Source organism: Carassius gibelio, chromosome B5, assembly GCF_023724105.1.
Source record: "Carassius gibelio isolate Cgi1373 ecotype wild population from Czech Republic chromosome B5, carGib1.2-hapl.c, whole genome shotgun sequence".
NCBI classification, from domain to species: domain Eukaryota; kingdom Metazoa; phylum Chordata; class Actinopteri; order Cypriniformes; family Cyprinidae; genus Carassius; species Carassius gibelio.
Window position 1 is genome coordinate 22,173,879 of NC_068400.1, and position 22,065 is coordinate 22,195,943.

Consider the following 22,065-nt stretch of genomic DNA (forward strand, 5'->3'; position numbering starts at 1 on the left):
CATTAAGGAGTTATCTCATCATACCCCTTTAGGTTACTCAGTAGTGCTACATTCTTAGCTGAAACACTTGCGCAAAAGGTTTTTTCAGATGTAACAATTAAAATTTTACTTTGTTAAATGGACTGTCCTAAATTGTAGCTTTAGTAGCATTAGATTAATGCTTGAAAGCCTATGCATTTGGCAACTATTTTTTTTTTAAATAAACCATTATATTTCATAAATAAAATATTTTTTCACTCTCAACTTGAGTGAGGGGGTGGGATACTGAGTGAGGGGACGACACCCCCCACCCCGTGGTGCCGGCCCTGATTCTGGTCCTTGATACCGATTGGTCAATACAGAATTCCAGGAGTGCTATGCATTACACTTTGATACAAATCACATTTACAATATCATTGTCATATGAAATATATGAAGCAGAATTTTTACAAGATAACATTTTACTTTAGGACGCACCTGTTGGGAAATTCTGGTCAATACATATAAGCCACTAATTAATCAATCAAAATTATTTGTAAAAATTATTTATTATACATATGATAGCATCATACAAATTTTATACAATATTATGTACAAAATATCACAATGTTTTAAGATTTGCTAATGATTTATTTTTGCTGAACATTTAACAGTGTTATAACATTTTTACTATATTTTACTAAAATCCAATATCCAAAATCCAACATCAGTCATTACCAATAAATATATTGATATTGTACTAATATATTGTGCATTCCTAATTTAATTTAATTAAGCACCCTTTCACTGTGACTACAATATAGCTAGGCCTCTTGTACATTGTTGCCTAAATTTAGTAGAGCTGGAACGCTGTATTTGCCAATAAGCATTCAGGACTGGAAGTCTTCATTATAAACCAATATTTTAAATGTGAAAACATTCTGTTTGTTAGAAGCTAGCTGTCCTTTTACATTAAGTCATCAGCTTCTGCCTTAAGCTGTAGGCAGTCTGTTTGTCTTTAACCATGTATAGTCAGCCTTTGCATGATACCATCAACACAGATAAAAGTGCATCTGCTTAACTGTGTGACAGCAGTCTGGATGGTGGAGGGTTACAGGGGGTGCTCTTTGGATTAAACACAGCTGGCGGGTGTGTTGAGCTGGAGGCATCTTAATAGGAGGCACTATCCTGACCTCGCCCCTGCCACTCCTCTGGAACCACGCAAGGTGCCAGGGAGGATTAGTGACTCCGTGGAGCTCTTACTGCCGGCTGGCACGTAAAAAGTACTTTCAGCTGGCCCCTGCTGGCTAGTGACGCCCACAGTCCTTAACTGCTTTTGACTTAAAATTATCCATCCAAGTTTATTAGAAGCCCCAGGAGCATCTGGGTCAAGACTGAGCTCACGTTAACAGAAGTTGCACAGCAGGAACACATTTACGAGACTGTAGAATGCACTGGAAACCAGACAGGACATGCTCAACACTGCAGACTGCTGCTGCTTTTGTTGTGTCCCACCTGCACCTACTGATAGTAACAATAGTGACTATTTTATTTGGTGTTATTTGTATTACTAGTATCTCACTCACAGCGTTTATTTTTATTATCTCTTACATTGAAAACAAAAGGACCGTTTTGTGTTATTTAGATCTTTTGAACCCATACGATAGTTTTCTGTGATGAGCAGACCGAAATGTAAAGGTGTAATTTCCTATGTAAATAGGATGTAAATAGCATTGTGTTTATATAAAAGTAAACACTCCCCCTGTTAGCCAGTTGTCAAGCTTACAAACCACCTGAACTTACTGAACTTGTTTGAGCCAATGTTGTGCTTTCTGGCCGATAGGGATGCAAACAGAGCAATATATTGATGCCGTCACATAGTGATTTACTTAGTTCAATAATAACAAAAGTCTCAATATTGATTTAAAATCAATTTATTAATAAGAATAGAGTGTAGGTAGGATTTATCTTGGCGGACTATATGCTACGCTGTTGCTGCTGAAGGTAAAGTAGGGAGAACCTCATAGCAGATCTAGACAGGCGGTGCTGGGCAGGTGGAAAACATTTTAGCATAAAATTAAAATTAACAAAAAATACTATAAATCTTCTATACTTAAAAAAAAATGAGGTTACCAGATTCTGTACATCTTGATTTAGGCCAAGCAAGGAAATGGTTCATCTGAACATGAAAAGCACTATCTGTACCTCCCCCTCGCTGCTGTTATCCTCTCTACACGTTCACCATATGTCAGTTTTCTCTCTCTCTCTCTCTCTCTCTCTCTTCTTACTGAATAACAGTACCTTTAAAAAAGAAATGAAGTGGGCAAGCAGAGATTTCCCGCAGATTCTCCTAAAGGCTACTGGCGAGAGAGAACCGTCTCCTCTGATCAATTCTCCATATTGATGGTATGGATAAGAGGGGGAGCTGTCTAGCAAGCCTACATATTTTATTACACAGATATCCCCCACTATGATGAATCTCTAGTCTTGGATAGACTCCAGCTCCCGACCTCCATTTGAGGGAGATTACGTTCTCTGATTACAGTGTCAGCTGCCTTAGACCCCTAGATAAATCATAGATGGTACCCCAAAGCAAAGCTTCAGCTATCTATTACAGTAAATAATTTATTATTAAAGACTGCTGAGTGCACATATGAGATGTGTTGGCAGACCGGAAGGAGAAGTAGAGAAAAAAAAAAATTGGGTGCTGTAATGAAATTTCCAGAACTTGAAGATTTAAAAATATGTGTGTGTAGTGTTCGTTAGTGTGTCTGTTTGTGCACTTAGAAAAAGAAGACAGAATGCAGTGAATAATAACTGCTTCTATGGGGGGAAAAAAAGACAAAAAACACAATGCCTCAGGAAAAAAGCTGTCAGACCCCGTTCCTATGGGTTGTTATTTTAGGAAACATGTTGCTATTACTTTAGAATGCATGATTTCCACGTTTTGCTTCATGCTTTTGAGTGTAAATCAGAATGACACTTTAACCCTTTCTAGTGTTAATTGCTTTGAAAGGAAAATGACGATAAAATACGCCTGTCAATTTAATGTGTTAATTTAATACATTTATTATATCAAAATATTGTGAAGCATATGGTAAAAATACAAATATTGCATTTATCCCTTCACCCATACAGCACTACAGGCTATTTGGCATTGCAAACCATACTTAGAAAATGATTGTGGAGCCATTCATTTGATGCGTTCTCGGTTAAAAAGCAGCTGAACGTAGTCTCGAATGACATTTATAGTATAGCATCTTAAAAGTGTGTTGCTCATGGTGTGAGATGCTGAAAAAAAAAATGTCCTAAGCCCTTTCGGTCCCCATCCATGTCCACATTTTGGTGATGCAATGCTGCATAGACCATTAGGTAATAGTCTGCTTTGGAGCCAACATCAATTTGGGTGACATTCCCTGGCAAATATTGATATGTAATTAATTTGGATTTACTCAAATAAAAGTTTAATTTGCAGCCCGACTTCAAACTGACATCCGCTTGCAGTTGCCCATGAAGAGCTTTTGTATTGTTCAGCCTCTCCAGAGAATGCAGTCAAAGCAATCAAATCTCTCTTTGCTCTCCTCAACAGGTGTCCGCGAGCTGTGAATATGTGTATGTGAATGGAAAAGAGACGCGTGGCTCCATGAACGCCCGGGTGATTTTCAGCTATGAGCACCTGAGTGCCCCTCTTGAGCTCACAGTCTGGGTGCCCAAACTGCCCCTTAAAGTGGAGCTCTCAGACAACAGACTGAGCTTCATCAAGGGCTGGAGGGTGCCCATCTTACCCGACCGCAGGTAAGAAACATCACTGATCTAAGCGTATGAAAATACTTGCACTCTTTTTATGCACAATGATTTCCCTGGTAGCACTTCTAATGCATGTTTCTTTTTTATTTTGTTGCTTGTTTATTTCGATCGTCCTTATACTTGTGGGTGTTATGAGGGTGATAAAACAGTGTTATAGATTAATTAGTGGAGCTGTTAAAAGCTTTAAAGCTGGGTCACTAAGGGCTGTGTTAGCTACAATACGGTGATAGAGCTGATGCCGCATGAGACCCGAATGTCATTCTTCATACAGGCCATTTACTGTGATTTTGACAAATTGAAGCAGGGGTGTTGTCACACCACGCATGGCAGAATATCAGCACAGGCCTTTTTTATGAGGAACCTCTCCAGAATTAATCATGATGGAAAATATTCTGGTAACTCACTAGTATCATTATTGCTCCCTTACAGAGGTCTTTCTTTTTTGATGTAAATCTCTAATTAAATTCATTCAAATGGGCCATTAAAATGGAAATATGATCTGATTCTTTTATGCTAATCCAATTTGGGAGCAAATCGTCAATCTACATCTAGCCTTCATGTAGGGCTGGCGGTGTGACGCATCTGCCATGCGACTGAAGAAAAAAGTCAACCATTAGAAATTCAGAGGTAGAGGTTTATCTTTGGCATATTGGTTCCTAAGCAACACTGGAACATTTGCATATATCAGAACATATAAAAATCATTAATTTGAAAAATCATTTATTCTCATCAACTATACAGTTTGTGTGCACGTGTGTAGCTGCTAAGATGCATTTAGCTCACTAGATTAACTATAGATAGTGCATTAAGGTTCACTATTATCAAGCTGTTGTATGCAAAGTCTCTCAGTGCTGTGATATTTCAGCGTTTTCCCCCTGTTTTATATGGACAACACACACACAGTACAAGTATGTTGTTACATTTGCATTTGACCTCAATTTGAGTGCCTTTGATTTAGCTTCCTCCCAGGACCCGAGATCTCCAAGGCTTTGTTCACACATACAATCTCTGTGTGATCAGCTCAAAATCTGATTTGTCTTCCAGTTCCAATCTTTATCCCAGTGTCTGCACTGGCATTTTGCAAGCGAAGAAATCCGATCTGCTAGACTGATCTGGTTAGTGTAGTAATAACTTAAGAGTTTAGCATGGTACCAAAAGACATAAGCTGTCACTTTGGAAGGGAAAGAGAAGATGGCAAAACTGAATATTTGGTCTCTGTTCACATTCATCCTGATATCACAGTGCTGAGCTATGGTTCATAAGACCTAACAGGGTGCCAGCGAATCCTGGTGAATCTCCTTTCAGTTCCTTTTTATACATAATAACTTTAAAATAAATATGTTCAGAAAATAATGTGTAATCTCTGCAAGCTTATACATTTGTGTGGACAATGCTAATAGCAGACTAGTCTTTTTTTTCACCTACAAAATCATTTGTTTTTAAGAGATACTAATAAAATTAAAGTCAACATGACACCTAAACGTACCCCTCACACAAAACTTTCTGTGCTTTTAGATTTTCAAAAAGTCTTGAATCTTTCAATCTTTTGTAACATTATAAATATTTACTGTCTCACAATTAAATGCTTAATAAAAGTAATGATTTCTCTACTACTACAACAACAGCAAAAACTTTTCAAATCAAATCACTTCTATTGTCACATCACCACAACACATGGGCCTTCTTGGGAGCATGCACCAGATAGTGCAGAAACAATTTACATATAGACATACAGACTTAAACAGGACAATGTGCAATATACACATACTCAGACATACTTACAATTGGCATTAAACATTATACACGGTATGTACATAAATACTACTAGGAAATATCCAGTATATTATGAGTTAACGATTTCTTGTTTGTGTGGATAAAGGCCATTGAAGCCTCACTGATGGATCTGTGGGGAAAGGAGAAAAGAAAGGAAATTGCGTGAGGCAACACAAGCATCAAAGGCATTTCTGTATTGTTTACACATTCATGCATATTCTGTGTATAAAGCCACTCATTTGTTCTCTTATTCATAGTGAATTTCACATGTAAGCAGAAAGGAGCAAATTCAGACACAGCAGTTCAGCTCTGTTTAGTGTCTTGATGCTTCTTACATTCCATCCCAAATGACTTTTTATTTTATTTTGAAACCTGATTTAACCATTCACACTGAAACGTATTTTCATTCATATGATTATGATAAAAAAAACTAAACAGATTCCAATAGACCACAGAATACGCTGCCTGTTTGAACAATCCCTTATTCTTATTTCCTTTCCCTCTTCCCTTCTTTTAGTTTTTTTTCCTCCTCTGCTCTGTCCATTTCATTCCACTACACTGCCCAATGTTGAGACGTGTCAGTGGGCAGGTTTCTCACATTGGCCTTCTACACAGATTGATCGATATAGCTCACTAAACAGGTGAAACAATAATGTATCTGCAAAACTGGACACTGATTTTTATTGGATGAGTGGGTTCCCGTGCATGAAATCTCCAGTTCTCCCAACATCCTAATGAGTTCGAACAAAGCTCCACATTTGAGGTGTGTTCTTCTGCTCTGAAACTCTTATTAACCTGTATGAGGAGTGCAACTGTCCTCAAGAACACAGAGTGCTTCTATCTACCAGGTTCAGCACTCTTCAACTGATGAAAGAGCCTCTTGTTTTTCACCTCCATGGCAACAGAAGCCTGTGTTTAACTCAGAAGAGAGCAAAGTGCTGATCAACAATTGCTATCTACTTTCATGAGTCTTCTCCATCTGCATTTGTGTGCCTGTCAATCTTTTGTCGTGACTGAGAAGAAGCAGTGCGTCTCCTTACATGATAAAGCATCGCTTTACATTCATCTCAATTTAAGCTAATCGATGGGCAGGACATGCTTTGTCAGTCAGAGGCAGACAGCTGTCTCTACAACTCCTGTTATCTGATTAATTAGTTATGTGTGTAGAATGGATGAAGTGGCATTCGGCTTTGAAGATCCGACCAGCCCTTACCCTGCTTTCTCTAACTTACTTCACATGGTGTCATGCTGCCGAGGGAGCAGATGAGATAGATTGAATGTGATGGTATGTGTGAGGCATGCAAGAGGCACTGATGCAAAACCTCCTTGAAACAGGTCTCCAGATGCTGCACTTTCTGATGTTGGAACTTCTAACAAACTTGGTGGGGGGAATTCACTAAAATAGAATGTTGTTCTGCATGCATTGTCTATTATTTTAACACTCTTGAAATGCAAATTAATTAGGTAATTAGACAAACATGGCAAGAAAGATTTTTGCTTTGCACTTTTTGTTTTGTTTTGCGCTTTGCTTTATGCCTTAACATTTTGGCCAGGTTCAAAATAATGTTTTGGGATGCTGGATTATTCAATTAGATTAAAGACTGGTGATTTTTGATAATTTCATCCTTTATAGTTTGCTTACTCCACCTTACTCCAAAGAAAAAAAGAAAGTTTCCTTATAATCTTTAATTAAAATGTAATAACTTGCTCCACCTCTGAAACATCTTTTCTTTTCAGCTATCTAATCATTTACAAATTTATGTTAAAGTGTACTACAGAACAGTTTTTTTAACACGTGCACATCACCTACTAAACTGAACTTTGAATTCACTATTATTCATGTTTACACACAAAAAAGAAGTGGTTCCACATATGATTATTTCTGTATTTTTAATGAAAGGCAAATGTTCGGATCATCTGTTAGTCTAGCCTCATTTCACTTTGTTAGTTGTCATTTAAAGTTCACTGAACTTGAATGCTAACTTAATAAACAGTGGAAGACCAACATTTTTAGCACATGCTGGTGTGCCAGTTCTTCCACATTATGATTCGTATGAATGGAATTGAACACAAATTTCTTTATCTATTGAAACTCATAATGACCTCTCACCCATCTTCTCAGAACGGCCAGAGACAGCGATGATGATGATGATGATGACCGTAAAGTGAGCAGAGGATGTACACTGCAGTACCAGAGAGCCCAAGTCAAGGTTCTGACCCAGTTCCACACAACCTCTAGTGAAGGCACAAACCAGATGATCACTATGCTGGGTCCTGACTGGCAAGTGGATGTGACCGAACTGGTGCAAGACCATCTGAAGGTGGTGGATGCCAGGGTGGCTGAGCTGGTGGACAGGACGGTACTCGTGGCCAATGAGCTTGGATCATCCACTCTGAAGGTAGAATACAAATAAGAACAGATCGTATAAATACAAGATTGATGAATTAATTGGGGGGGGGGGGGGGGGTAGGTGTATGGATGAAAAATGTGTTTTGGTGAGCTCTCAATACCATACAACAATGCAACTATATAACCTACAATAACATTTTACTATATTACATTCTCTTCATCTAATATTACTTATGGTTTTATACCTGTCAAAACATAATACAAAGTGTCTTAGGGACAATTATAGTCAGTCTCATACTGTATATTCAAGTACAAATTTACTTTTATTAATTTATCTGGTGTTATGGTGTTAGGCAGGGGGACTTATTTTTATTTATTTATTTAGTTTTTTTTATTCTTTTGATTTTTCTGTTTTGATTTGTTTGCTGGAACTATAAATGGATTTGATCATTTCTGCTCATTTCACCCTTTCTCTTTTATTGTGTGACAACAATTGCTCTCAGTCCAGAGCCAACATAGCAAATTGTTTTTAAATAGACAGATTCCTAATTTAAATAAATTTAGTTTACACACAAAATCATAAATTCTTTGAATTTATCAAGTCAGCTCTGCTGCCTGTCTTTATCCTTTAATGCCTCTTTAGAAAGCTTTTCATATGCATATTTAGTCCCGGTAGGCTATTCAGAAGCTGGGGTGTTTGGAAAGAGAATTATCTGTGTGGTATAAAACTCCAATGGCGTTAAATTGGGGGAATCATTCTTGAAAGTTTTCTCTCCATTGAATCAGCACACAATCAGTTCATTGTGTCCAAACAGAGGGCGTTTTGATTGTTCGTGACAGCTTGATCACACCTCTCCAAAAGTGTTGTCTGTTGTTTGGCTTCAGAGAGTGTCTGTTTTTCTACATAAACAAATTTGAGCATAAAAGGAAAAGTTTGGTAATTAAACTAGGGGAAACTGCAAAGGTCATTAATAATTAATGGCCAATGTAGAATTGGAATGTTTACACTGAATTAGAGCTGAAAATAAATGAAACTGAGCACCGAGCATCATTTCACCCTTACGAAAAAATAAATAAAACTATGAATAATGTTGTTTATAACTCACAACAGGTTTTTTTTTAGCTTTTTTGGTGGGTCTTTGATCTTCATCTGCCACAGTGTTCATCCTCCACCCATCACTATGACCTAAACACAAAGATGCATAACCTTATGCTTAGAACGTCTCTCACGACACACTGTTTTGAGGATCTTATGAAGAGCAGAAGGTATTCTTGACCCATTCGCAGCATTGACTGAGCTTTAATGGGCCTGTGAACCCATGTACATATTTACTTTGACTTAATTGGCTTTCCAGGTCCACCAAGTAACAGTAATTAGGTTTTGGGGGAATAGGCAGACCCTTTTTAGCCTTTGAACACACTCTATTCAAGCATCCAAAGCTCTGGTTATAATGCAAACATCAAAAGCTGGTATATCAGCAAGTATAATAAAACTAATTGCAACCGCCTGGATACCAAACAAACGAGCCATTCTGGAAAGAATTTGTTTTTAGTTCCCCCCTTTTCTATCTGTTATTCCTTTTCTCTCTCCTTCAAATGGATTTATCTTTAAAGCCTGCCTTGAATGCAGGAAATAAAAAATGCAGGAACAAAACAGTTCAGTTCAATTATACATTCATCTGGTTTCCCCCCTGGTATACATCCCCTTTCCAGCCGGAGGTAAGGAGATGGGATTTTATAGGACTGGATGGTCAATGAACTGTAACAGCCTGCTCCAAAACATTAGTGCATTGGGACACAAACAATGTGCATTTGGGACATGTGGGTCGCAAGTCTAGGTTGGATTAGGAAAAGCCTGGGTTCAGCTCCCTGGTGCCCACCGCACGCCAAGAGAGCACCATGTGCTTCAGTGAGAGAAAACTGGAAAATGGTTGGATGGGATTTTTATGCCAAAAGATGGCTGAGAATGGCCACTTCACAGGCGAAGTAGAATCAACAGCATGCCTAGCTCATAAACCTACATCAGCGTCGAGGGCTTTTAGCTGGAGATGGGTAATTTTGAAGAGGCAAGTAATAGCAGGTCGGATGAAAATGTTTGCTGCGGAGCTTGGAGATTTTTGAACACCATTAAAAGTCATTATGGGCTTTATTGGGCTAAATTATCTTGAAAAATGAGCTTTGCTTCCTCCTGTGTGGTTAAGTGTAACAAGCTCTGCTGTGATTAAGCCAATTATATGAAGGTAATATTTCTGTTCTTTGTTTGGAATAGCTGTAATTGAAAAGAAAGATTATGAACTATTAATTTTGACATGTGCGGATGGTGTCAAAGAAAAACAAACTTCAGTTTCTGTCAACATCTTTTAGTCTTCTTTACTAGTCATAATTCTTTAAACTTCTGTTTGTCACGGAGAGACTGAAGAGTTGGCCACTGGCAATGGTTCAGTCTGTTTTAAAATTCATCCAAGCTCCATGTACTTCTCCCTCTGATTATGTCCTTCTTGAGGCAAAAAAAAACACTCCACGTAGGCTGACTTGTTTTTGTCTTGCAAAATGCGAGTTCAAATAAATCTTCCTGAATTATGAAAAGTGAAAAACCATCCCTATATTGCAGCTTGTTTTATCTAACATGGCGCTTTGTGGCTCTTGGGATTGCCAGGGTCTCATGGTTCAGCCAAGGCACACAGAAAAAAAAGAAATGAGAATATCTGACCCTCCTAGTCGTGCCGCCCCACTTGACTTTTCACTTGGTAAGTCCCTGGTGACCTTTAACAGTGGTGGGAGGTGAAGAAACCGTGACATATAATGGGTTTGAAGTGTCAGGTGGAGGATATATGTGCAGGCCGAGTGCTGGCCGTCCTCTGGAGAAATGGTGTATTTTCCCATGCTTCATACTCAGCGGGCTGTGTCTTGAATACGTGGGATTATCCACTAAATGTTTCTCTTTGTGTCTTCACTTCTCCCCATGCTTTATTCCATTTAGGCTGTCTTTCTTACTGTAAAATATCATCATGTTTTGCTGGTTTCAGGTTGAATCTCCACTGGCAGTGGAGGCGGTGCTGGGTGAAACGCAGTTCTCTGTGGTAGACGATAAGGTGTCCATAGTCGAGCTACGTGTTCATGCCATCTCAGGACTGACACTTAATCTTCAGCCAAGCCCTGGTAACAGCCATACCATGGTTGCCAAGGCAACTGGCCTGCAGACTCTCTCAGCTCTTAAGCAGGTATAGTTGATTGCTTCATTGTTTTTCATATCTTCTACAATAAATGGCATGCCGTGTTGCTTTCTTGGTGGTATTTTGTTAAATCCTCTTGTATAATCTTAGATCAGAACTTTTTTATGACTGTCTAAAGTTCTGAATTATTATTTAACCAGACTGAAGACTCTCCTTAAGGTTCTCAGGATAATTTTTAGAACTAACTGTAGTGGTTTGTTTTATTGTGCAAGGGAGGTTTATTATTATTACCTAAAATGAAACCAAACCATTAAAAGAAATTCTTGATAAACAAAAAATGTGATACATTAAACTTTTTAAATGTTTTAATCCATAGTTGCCAAAAAAATTTATATTTTAAAGTATTAAAATAACTAAAACTACATAAACTTAAATAAAATACTATATAATAAAATACTATATTAACAAATACTATATAGACATAAAAAAATACAAACAAAACAAAATTACTGTATAATAATAAAAAAACTTTTATAAATATTTAATCAATAAAATTGTATTAAAAGCTTGAACAAAAACTATAGTATATCAATACTACTGATACTAAAATAACACTGGTCTAAAGAATTCTACCATCCAATAAACTTGGGCCCCATTTGCTAGCAGAACCAGCTGATCATCTCTAAAAGCCCATATAGAACCATCAATAAACCACCTATAAACCATGTAAAACCATTTTGAGTTTTTGGTTGTTCTTGTTGAATTTTCATTGTATCATAGTTAAAAATGAAGACCCACTGAAGATTGTCGTACAAAATCATATATTCTGATTTGAAAGAGTATTATAGAATATTAATTAAATTAATTTATAGGCTACACAACAAAACATACAAATGTATATCTTCACATACTGGTCTCAATATAACAGTTTCATTCATCATCATACAGCTGTGTCCAGAAAAAAAAGTTCTAACCTTTGGACCCTTGCTTTAATTACGCAAGTGACATTTATGTGAAATTCCTCCTTGTTGCTCAGGATCACTCTGCTTGTGAAGAGTTAAAGTCTGGCTGAGTTTAGCCTCATATTGATGATTCGAGTCTCCATGAAGGTTACACACCATCAGCAAATTAGCCTCAGTTCAGTCTTCCAGCCAACCCTCACTGCTTTAATGAAGCCTTGTTTGGCATTCAGACATATTCAAATCTCCTTTAATATCAGCACACCAAATGAGCAGGCATCTTGCTTAATAAGAAGCCACCGCCGCTTCTGTTCTCTGCTGTTCTGGAGTGTCATCGGGGGAGCTTTGTGTGGTTGCTGTATAATATTTTCAAAGCATTAATTGGAGCACATTGGCTCACATTTTCTAGCGAGGACCTCGTATGCTGCCGTGCTAATTTATACAATGTCTTGGGCAGGTCACGGAGCCCCGGTGCGAGAGCTTGGGGTCCTCTTTCTTGCTCTGTACTTAGCCTGTGACCAACATCCAACATCAGATGAGGGTGGCTGCTTTTAATTCATGCATTAACATCCAGCGGTTCTCCCCCGCTCTCTGCTTCACCACCTTTGGTTTTAATTAGCGTAATGTATCAGCCTAAGTGCTTGTGGAGACTGTGCTATAAACATCACTGATGACCCTCCTCCTCCTCCCCCACTGCAGCATTTCCATCATTTCAATCCTTTAGTGCACTTACCTACTTCACCTCTGCAGTCACAAAATAACTAACTTTGTCACCATTTGTGCCTGCAGTTGCGTTAGATTTCCTGGTAACATTTTACAGTTTAATTTGAGGGTGTTAGTTAACGCATTAGTTATCGTGAACATTTAAGAACAACTATAGCATTAATTAGTCTTTGTTCAAAAGCATGGATATAATGTAAGAATTTGTTTAAAGTGAAGTGACACTTTAGTTTAGGGAGCAATTCTTACTATTAACTAACTATTACCTATGGCTTTTGTGTCAAGAAACTCCTAATTTGCTGCTTATTAATAGTTAGTTAAGGTAGTTGTTAAGTTAAGGTATGGGGACAGGATTAAGGGATCTTAATATGATCACACAGAATAAGTACTAATAAATAGCCAATATGCTAGTAATATTCATGCCAATAAGCAACTAGTTGATAGTTAAAATAGTTCCAAAATTACAATTTCAAGTTTAAGCTACAATTAACCTAGATTTTTAAAAGTTGCATTGTTATTTAATAAATATACAGTATGAGGTCAAACTTTAGCTTGAGGGCCTGTTCTCACTATTCACAACAATTTAACTACAACCTTTGCCTCAGTTAACTCTTAATTACTGCGCATTAATAGTTTGTAAGTTACTTAAGTTTAGGTATTGGGTAAGATCAAGGGATGTAGAATATAGTTGTACAGAAAAATATGCTAATGTGTGTTTTATATGAACTAATAAACAGCCAATATGCTAGTAATGTGCATCCAAATAAGCAAGTAGTTAAGTTAAAGTGTTTTATTATTAGTTGCTAATTCAAGTATGTTGATAATATATTGAATTGTTAATTTATCCAAACTAATGTAATTTAAACAATATCTGAAAAGATGAATATTCTCCTTTATTGAAAAATTTTGTCAATGTTGTTCATGACTGCATTAATCTTAACAAACTGAACCTTCTTGCATAACATGTTACTGGTTTTCTTGTTGTTTCTTTTAGATTTTAGATGCCCCTTTCCTTTGTCTCACCAGCAGCCTTAAATAATTGATTTTGCTGTATGCTGGTGTAAGCAATTATTCTGTTTCAAAGTTCCAAGTGTCTTGGATGCTTGAACATTTTACTTCTGTAGTTTGTTACATACAGTGAATCCAAAATTATCTTCAATATAGATCTCAAACACTTTTAACCGTTAGAAATTGAATGGCATATCCATGTAAAAGTTATAGTGTCATCTCCCAAAGACTGAAGCTTCAAGAATCAAGGGCCATTCGTGATTGATGCCATTTTATTTAGTGGCTAGAGTGATCTCGAAAGGTCTGCGAAGACAACGTCATCTTCAATGTATTATTCAGATCATGCATATCAAAGACTCTCTTCATCTTGACAAGCAGCGTTGACAGAGCCTGAGCACGAATGTCAGAACAACCTTGAAGTTCGTGATGCGACAGAAGAGTTTTTTTTACAGCCTCACAACAGGCCATTGCTGACTGGAGGCAGATAAATACTTCTCTTCCTGAATATAAAAGCAAAGCAACACTTCATTTCTGACTAAAAGCACTCTGGCAGAGTGGTTTCGTTTTGTCTGCCTGCCAACAGGTGTAAGGTCTTGTGCTGTTCCTTTAGCAGAGAGCAAAACAGGAAGGCAACTGTCAAGCTTAAGCTTGTTATGAGGTGACAAGAACACAAGCGTCGCACCAGTTCTGTTTCCCCTCAGCCAGTGTTTCTAACAGTCAAAGCATGCAAGCACTTCTGATGTTAGCTGCATGTTGCTTGCTCAAGACAGTTGTCTTGTATGGACCAGTAAACTGAGGATAATTCATATTTAAAGGTTTTTGGAGTCAGGAGAAAGTCAGGAGAGATAAAGATGATAAAACTTACAGTATTGATAATCTCTTTGTTGTAAAGAGAACCTCTCTTTACAACAAAGGTTAACACTTTAAAATAGGGAACACATCCACTATTAACTAAGAATTTTCCCTGAACAAACTACTAATTTGCTGCTTATTAATAGTTAGCGAGGTAAATGTTAAATTGAGGTAAAGGATTGAATAAAATACGGTCAAGCAGAATAAAGCATGTGAATTATAAGTACTGATTAACAGCTAAAAAGCTAGCAATATGCTTCTAAGCAACTGGTTAATAGTGAGAATGGGTTCTTAAGTTAAAGTGTTACTAAAAGTTGTACAACATTTTAGCATTTATTGAAGCAGTGTGCTATACTAATGCTAGCACTGATGTTGCATTAAAGCTGCAGTCGGTAACTTTTGACGCTCTAGCGGTTAATAAACAGAACTGCTTGCGTCTTGCAGAAGGACATTGTAGCCGGAACTACTTCTCTCTGTTTATGTCTATGAAGAATCACAAAGGTACTGGGTTACTCCGCCGCGGTATCCCCGAAGCAATCTAAAATAGTCAGAATATAAACAATTATTATAGGTGTACCCTTGTGATTCAGGACAGGCTAAAAACACGGTTTGGAAAATGGATTCATGGTCTACTCGCTTATTATATACATTTTGTATACTTAGAACACTTTTTTTTTTTTTTTTTTTTAAGGATTTAAAAAGGATCCCCACTTGGCATAGCGCACCTGGAGCAGCACATTGACAATGTATAACACCATAAAATTCAAAAGCATTGTTTTGTTTGAATGTACTGAACATTCAGTATACCACCCAGCTACGACTTTAGAGGCAACTCAAAATTATTTTCATCAGTTTGTGCTACTCATGTTTTTTTTTATTATTAAAGCAAGTGTTAAGTTCACCCAAAGCTGAAAATTTGCAGTTAATTTACTACCCCTCAGGCCATCTGTGATGTGCAGCAAGTGACCTTTTCTCTTCAGTAGTTCAGTAAATATTTTTAACTAAAATTTTGATGCTTGGCGATTTAAAAATAAATTGCACAAAAAAAAAACATTACAGTAGATAAAATTTTGCTTACTACATAAATAGAGTAAGAAGAGATGACTGATAGGAAGATAGTGCACATCGCAAGTATTTTTGATTTATCAGAAGGTTAATAGTTAATAGGAAATACTGATTTTTTTGAGTCAGGATTACCCATACTTTAGACTGGTGTGTTTTGTGTCAAAATACCAGTGAATCTGATGACCAGAGTGCACAAAATATTTGATGAAAAATAGTGAATCATGATTAAAATTAAAATCATGAGTTGGCAAAACATTCCCACCCCTAGTAGCTACCCATTTTTCAGAATTAAAAAAAGCATATCAAAGAACACAAAATGAATATATCTGGCTCTCGACGACATATTGAGGTCTTATAAAGTGAAACGATCAGTCTGTGCAAGAAACTGAACATTATTTAGCTTACAATCTTTCATTTTGTGTTTGTAGGAGGCCAGTCTGTCCATCTGGGTTTACTACAGCGACAATACCGCCGCCCCCCTGAGTATGTATGACCCAAAAGACTATAACCTCAATGCCACCACAGCAGACGATAAGGTGGTTACAGTGGCTCAACAACCTCAACAGCGGTGGCCAGTCATCGTGGCCGAAGGTGAGGGCACAGGAGAGTTAGTGCACGTGGAGATGACCATCAGCGAAACCTGCCAGAAGACTAAACGCAAGAGTGTCATTGCTTCTTCACCTGTGTTGGTCAAAGTCCGCTTTGGACCAGATGAGGACTCTGAGGAGGAAGTGGATACAGTGACTGAAAAAGACACTAGAATACCTTCCAACACGAGACGGCCCGCTATCGATTCCAACGCAGGTGGTGGAGGGTATGAGCCATCTAATGAGCAGCCTGCAAGTGTGCCCATTGATTACTCCAACTTTCCTACAATAAGCAATCCAGAGGAACCAACCGAAGAAGACGAGGAGGATGATGACTTTGTGCACAGTCCCCACAGCATGACCGACCTGGAGATCGGCATGTATGCTCTCCTCGTGGTGTTTTGTTTTGCCATAATGGTCTTTCTTATAAACTGTATTGTGTTTGTGTTGAAGTATCGGCATAAGCGCATCCCTCCTGAAGGCCAAGCCAACATGGACCATTCCCACCACTGGGTGTTCTTGGGTAATGGGGAACCCCTTCGCACCCAGAGTGATCTCTCGCCTCAGACGGTAGAGAGCCCCAGTAACACCTTGGAGGCGGTACAGACTTGTTGTCATGGGGACCACCACAGTAGCGGCAGTTCACAGACTAGCGTACAAAGCCAAGTCCACGGCCGAGGAGATGGCAGCTCCGGAGGTTCCACCAAAGACCACGGAGAGGAAGCCAGCTCACCGACCTCCAAACGCAAGCGTGTCAAGTTTACCACCTTCACCCTTCCCACTGAGGATTTACCCTACAACTCTATCCCCATTGCCAACGAAGAAGACATTCAGTGGGTATGCCAAGACATGGGCTTTCAGGATCCAGAGGAACTCCACGACTACATGCGCAGGATAAAGGAAATAGCCTGACCGGGCTATGTGCTTTCTAAAGACATTCCTTTCTATTTTTCTCTCTTAATTTTCACTCTAGAGGAGGTACTTTTCACAAGAAAAAACAACCAAGGCCTAGTGTCTAGTTTTGTTGGGGTTTTCTGCACAGTGCTGTTTCCCTTACACATTGACACTTGTACGAACTGAAAAATATTCATGACGCTGCCAAGGAAGCCAAAGACGAGTCTAAGGGATTCTAGCAAAAAATGGCTTTAGCGGTGTGTATGATTGCTGCTCAGCAGAAGGGTGACTGTACAATCTTTAAGGGAAACAGAATTTCAGTTGTGAACACTGATATCAAAATGGATTCCTAAAGTACTCAATCATGTGTGGGTCACCCTGCTGTGGATATGATCTTTCTCAGAGGAATGCCTGGAGTCTTGGCACTGTGTCCATTGTTGTTTTTCTTCTTCTTCTCTTTTTTAATTCAACAGATTCTTCTCCAACAAAGAGGCCTTTGAAGTGCAGATTCTACTTTTGTCCCAGATTTGTGTTTAAGATGGATCATTTTCATGCCATTGTTGATGTACCTGACACAGACACTGTCAGAGACGTTCGTGAGAACGTGCCATGGATTCTTTCTATCAGTATCGGAAATGTTGAATGGTTTTATCCCCCTGCCATTATCTTGGTTCAACACATGCCTTGGTTGCTGAATTAGTTCTTCCGCTGTCTTTGGTATTTCATACTCATTCTCAATCTGGATGCCACCTCTTCTGCTCTCACTGTCTTGGTTAAGTCTAATGCCTTATTAAATGGATTTCATTTGTCACAACCTCACTCTATGCTGACACCACATTTGTTCACATTGGTATGGGTCAAAGCGGGGCAACTCTATAGAAGTCTGTATCTCAATTAAACACTTGTCGGCATGGGAAAGGCAGGAGCTTGTACATTGTGGAGTTATCTTCTCCAACATTCCTCTGCATGAATGGAGACTTGGAGGCACAATTAGCATTCTTTTTCTTTTCTTTTTTTTTTTTTTTTGTATATGTTTGTATTGTGAGAATTATCTAATCATACATAAATGATAATAGAGGACATATCATGTTACCATGCATTACATGCATGTGCCAGACCCTCCCTCCTGTGTACATACCATGTTCAGTACATAACGACTGCTGAAGCTTAACTCTTGATTACTCTGTTAGCCTGAGGAATGGGGAAGGCGGATGCCATATAGGGACCTGACAGCCAGATACCTGAATTTCAGTGAGGCTCTCTTTTCTCGTTCTCTTTTTCTGTATCTTTACTGATCTCACCGTAAATTCCCATCCAGGCGGTAATAGAGTTAAGATCTCTGTTAAGGATAAAATGCTATGCAAACACACTGGAGGGGTTGGTTATTGTGTTGAAGTAGATCCTTCCCAGATATTGATATAGCACCACGGTTACTGTTATTAATATACCAAGAAATATCTCAAAGCAAGATGTAACATCTGCCACAATGTAAATCGCAGGTTTTGGGGGTTGTTTATTTCTTTTTAATTTTTGTTAAAGAAAATGAGGTAGCACAGTAGATCAAGCCCGAAATGTTAAACATTTACTAGTTTTGAAAGGGGTAAGCTGGTTACAGGTCTAGAACCTTTTTTTTTTGTGGTGAGGCACAAAAAAAATATCTGTATTGCTGCTGACCTATCACAGGTTAGTTTCAGGGTTACAGATACGCCCCCCCCCCCCCACCCCCCAGTTTCTTCGGGACATCAAAATTCACGCACTGTATTAACTGTTTGTTTTTCCACTGTGCTGTATTTGAGACATGCAGGATATACCCATTACTTTGTTTTACTAGCTTATTAATCATTTTCCTGTAACTAGGAAGGAACAGCTATATTTTGTTTTTTTGTTATATAGATTTTATTATAACATATTTTTAACTCTAGTTTTAAGTTAAACTTCCTAGATTAATCAGGGGTCCTTTGCACTCCAGATAAGTTACAGAGAACTTGTTACTGACACCTCTCCACCTTTGTCCTCTGATTTCTATGCTCCTCTGATGAGTAAACCCTCAGTCATGATGTGTGATGAAAATATATAACATGTCAAGGTATTAGGTTTTGATAGCTGGACTGTTGGTCAGTGGTTAAGTTTGACACACACTTGACCTTTATGGAGGCTCAGAACTGAATGTAAACTTTTAAACTGTCCTTTGAGGATCAAAATGAACATAATTTCCACTGTATTATTATTCAAGTCTTCTGATGGGGTACGTAAGACTCAATATGACTACTAGCAAGTCTCTGGTAGCAGCTAATACACTTTTCCATTTCCTAAAATTATTTTACTAAGTTTAACATCACTATCGGGACATTTTAGGTTTCATATTGATTTCTACTTTAATTTGATGTATGTATGTATATGAAGCGGCATTTGCGATATCTTGCGCTTTCATTTTTCTTTCTCAAGAGGAGCTGCTACTAGGCCTTTGCCTTGACCACATGCAGTGTTGTGGTGTAGATTTGAGCTGTACTCTCTTACCTGCTGAAGCACGGTACTGTCAGCCATGTGCTGCCATACCCTTAATGTACAGAGCACTGTTACAACATCCTGTATCCTCCCTAAAAAAAACAACTGTTGTATTTCCCTCCTTATATGTAAGTATTAAAGAAAATACAATGCATAAACTTGGTGTTGTGTGTGTGTGTGTGTGTGTGTGTGTGTGTGTGTGTGTGTGTGTGTGTCTGTGTATTGTGTTTTTTGACATGTACCTTGTATTATAATGCTGTGTCCAAACAAATCTTCTAATGAGCCTACTGAGCTGTCTAGACAGCTGCTAATTTATTTATAAAGACTATTACTGTTTGTTAAGAGTAATCAACAGACAACAACAACAACAAAAATACTTATCAAAATTGCTGTTTTATTTTATAATAAAGACTCGCAGTGCAGTGTTTTTACAGCGCTTAAGTCACTTACTACATTTTAAATAAAAATTTGTAAAACCAAACATTTTATTTATTCATTTATTTTTTAAATGTGCACTGATGAATTTTCTTCAATGAGGTGAAGTCTTTGGAAATTAATTGGTGTTTTATTTTTATTATTATTAGATTTTCCAATGAAACAGCAGTAGTACTGGTACCTCAGGACAATGTACAGTACAGCCAGGGGCGTCGGACTCGGGGTGTAAAGGGTACCAAGTACCCTTAAAAGTCAGTTTTCTATACATACATATACATGCACTCAGGGGCGTAGATTACGCGGGGGACGCGGGGGACGTGTCCCCCCCACTTTTAATATCATGGTAATTCGTCCCCCGCACTTTTTCAGTCAAATGTGTTCGCATAGATGTTTTCAGGAGCTGGTGTGAATAAATATAGATTTAAACTCAAAGACACAGGAAATCTGCGCATGACCTGATATTTTATTCGAACCCAGAAGCACTAAATACTCCTGCAGTGTGTGTTTCATTCATCCTCGAAGCTGGAGCGCGCCGCGCTCTCGCGCAGAAAGTCAAATCAGGAAACTCCTAATATGGGCAACAGCGTCCAGCTATCGCTATATGAAAGCAGTTGTTTTGACAGGAGAACTGAAACTTTTGGAAACACGAAGACATTAATATACGATTGCAACAATATATGTTTTTTTCAAGTCATCTCCAGCAGGTGATAAATACAGTATATAAACAAAACAGTGCTAATTGACATAGATTTATTACAGTAGAAACTATTCTGCCTTATTATGTGATAAATAAGTGCTTGTAGCATATTAAAAAAATATTATTATTTGCCAAAGTAAAGCAAAACAGTAAACTGAAATATTTTAACTAGACTATTTAAAATAACTGTTTTCTATTTGAATATATTTCAAAATGTTATTTATTGAGATTTTAAAACTTGCTAAATAAAAGTATTAATTTCTATCATTTCCAAAAAAATATTTTCAATCAGCATATTAGAATGATTTGATTTCTTAAGGATGTGACACTAGACTGGAGTAATAATGCTGAACATTCACCTTTGATCACAGGAATAAATTACTTTTTAAAATATTTTAAAATAGAAAATAGTTATTTTAAATAGTAAAAACTTTTTAAACTTTTGCTGTACTTTGGATCAAATAAATGCATGGCTTGATGAGCAGAAGAGACTTCTTTAAAAACATAAAACATCTTACTGTTCAAAAACTGTTGACTGGTAGGCTATAGATTACAGAAATGTTCTATTGTAATGTTTTATATTATATATATATATATATAGGGCTATATATATATATATATATATAGGGCCCCACCACCCCTCAAGAATCAATGTAAATGGTACGACCCGCAGTTCAGGTGCTATTGCTGCGGTCCTGCGGTGAATCAGTTAATGAGAGACAGGCGCTGGTGTTAGCCGTGATATGAACAATGAAGACAGGGGAAGAGTCATGTCTTTCCTTAAGAAAGGAAAATCAGGGGCTCAAAAGCGAAAAGAAAAGAAGATTTAAAAGAGAAAGGCAAATGAGGGCAAGCAGTTGCTCACTCTGTTTTTTTTTTTTTTTTTAAAGAAAGGTGAGTTCCAAATGCGTCATTGAGCATTGACATTGTTTTATCATAAATATCTACTCTTCAGAAGTCAGAAGTTTACATGAAAACACTATATTTCCCTCCATTGTCAAAATCTAACACCAGCGAAAACACAGATCGTTAGCGCCTATTTTACCGCACTGTTATGCAAAATAGCTCCCGCACACTCTTACATTAAGATTGTTCTCAGTCTAATGCACATCTTAATGATTGAAAATGACTTATTTTAAAACGTTATTCCAAGACAATGTCTAGTTTGGCGGTTAGTGTACCCTGTGATTCTATAGACTGCATTTATTTTAAACAGACACATAATCAGCAATTAACTTGTACTTAGCCTTCACTTAAAAAAAAAAAAAGTATATATTGAAGC

The 22,065-nt window shown here is 37.8% G+C and overlaps 1 protein-coding gene across 2 annotated transcripts in view; it reads left to right on the forward strand.

The window, feature by feature from the left end:
- Window positions 1–19,809, forward strand: part of LOC127957257 (transmembrane protein 132E) — a 291,668-nt gene extending 271,859 nt beyond the window's left edge. For both annotated transcript variants that reach the window (XM_052555712.1, XM_052555711.1), the window contains exons 6-9: window positions 3,548–3,753; window positions 7,661–7,937; window positions 10,915–11,109; window positions 16,094–19,809. In XM_052555712.1, coding sequence (XP_052411672.1) covers window positions 3,548–3,753; window positions 7,661–7,937; window positions 10,915–11,109; window positions 16,094–17,164 — 1,749 coding nt within the window. In that variant the 3' untranslated portion in view covers window positions 17,165–19,809. The remainder of the gene's footprint in view (window positions 1–3,547; window positions 3,754–7,660; window positions 7,938–10,914; window positions 11,110–16,093) is intronic.
- The last annotated feature ends 2,256 nt before the right edge of the window (window positions 19,810–22,065 follow it).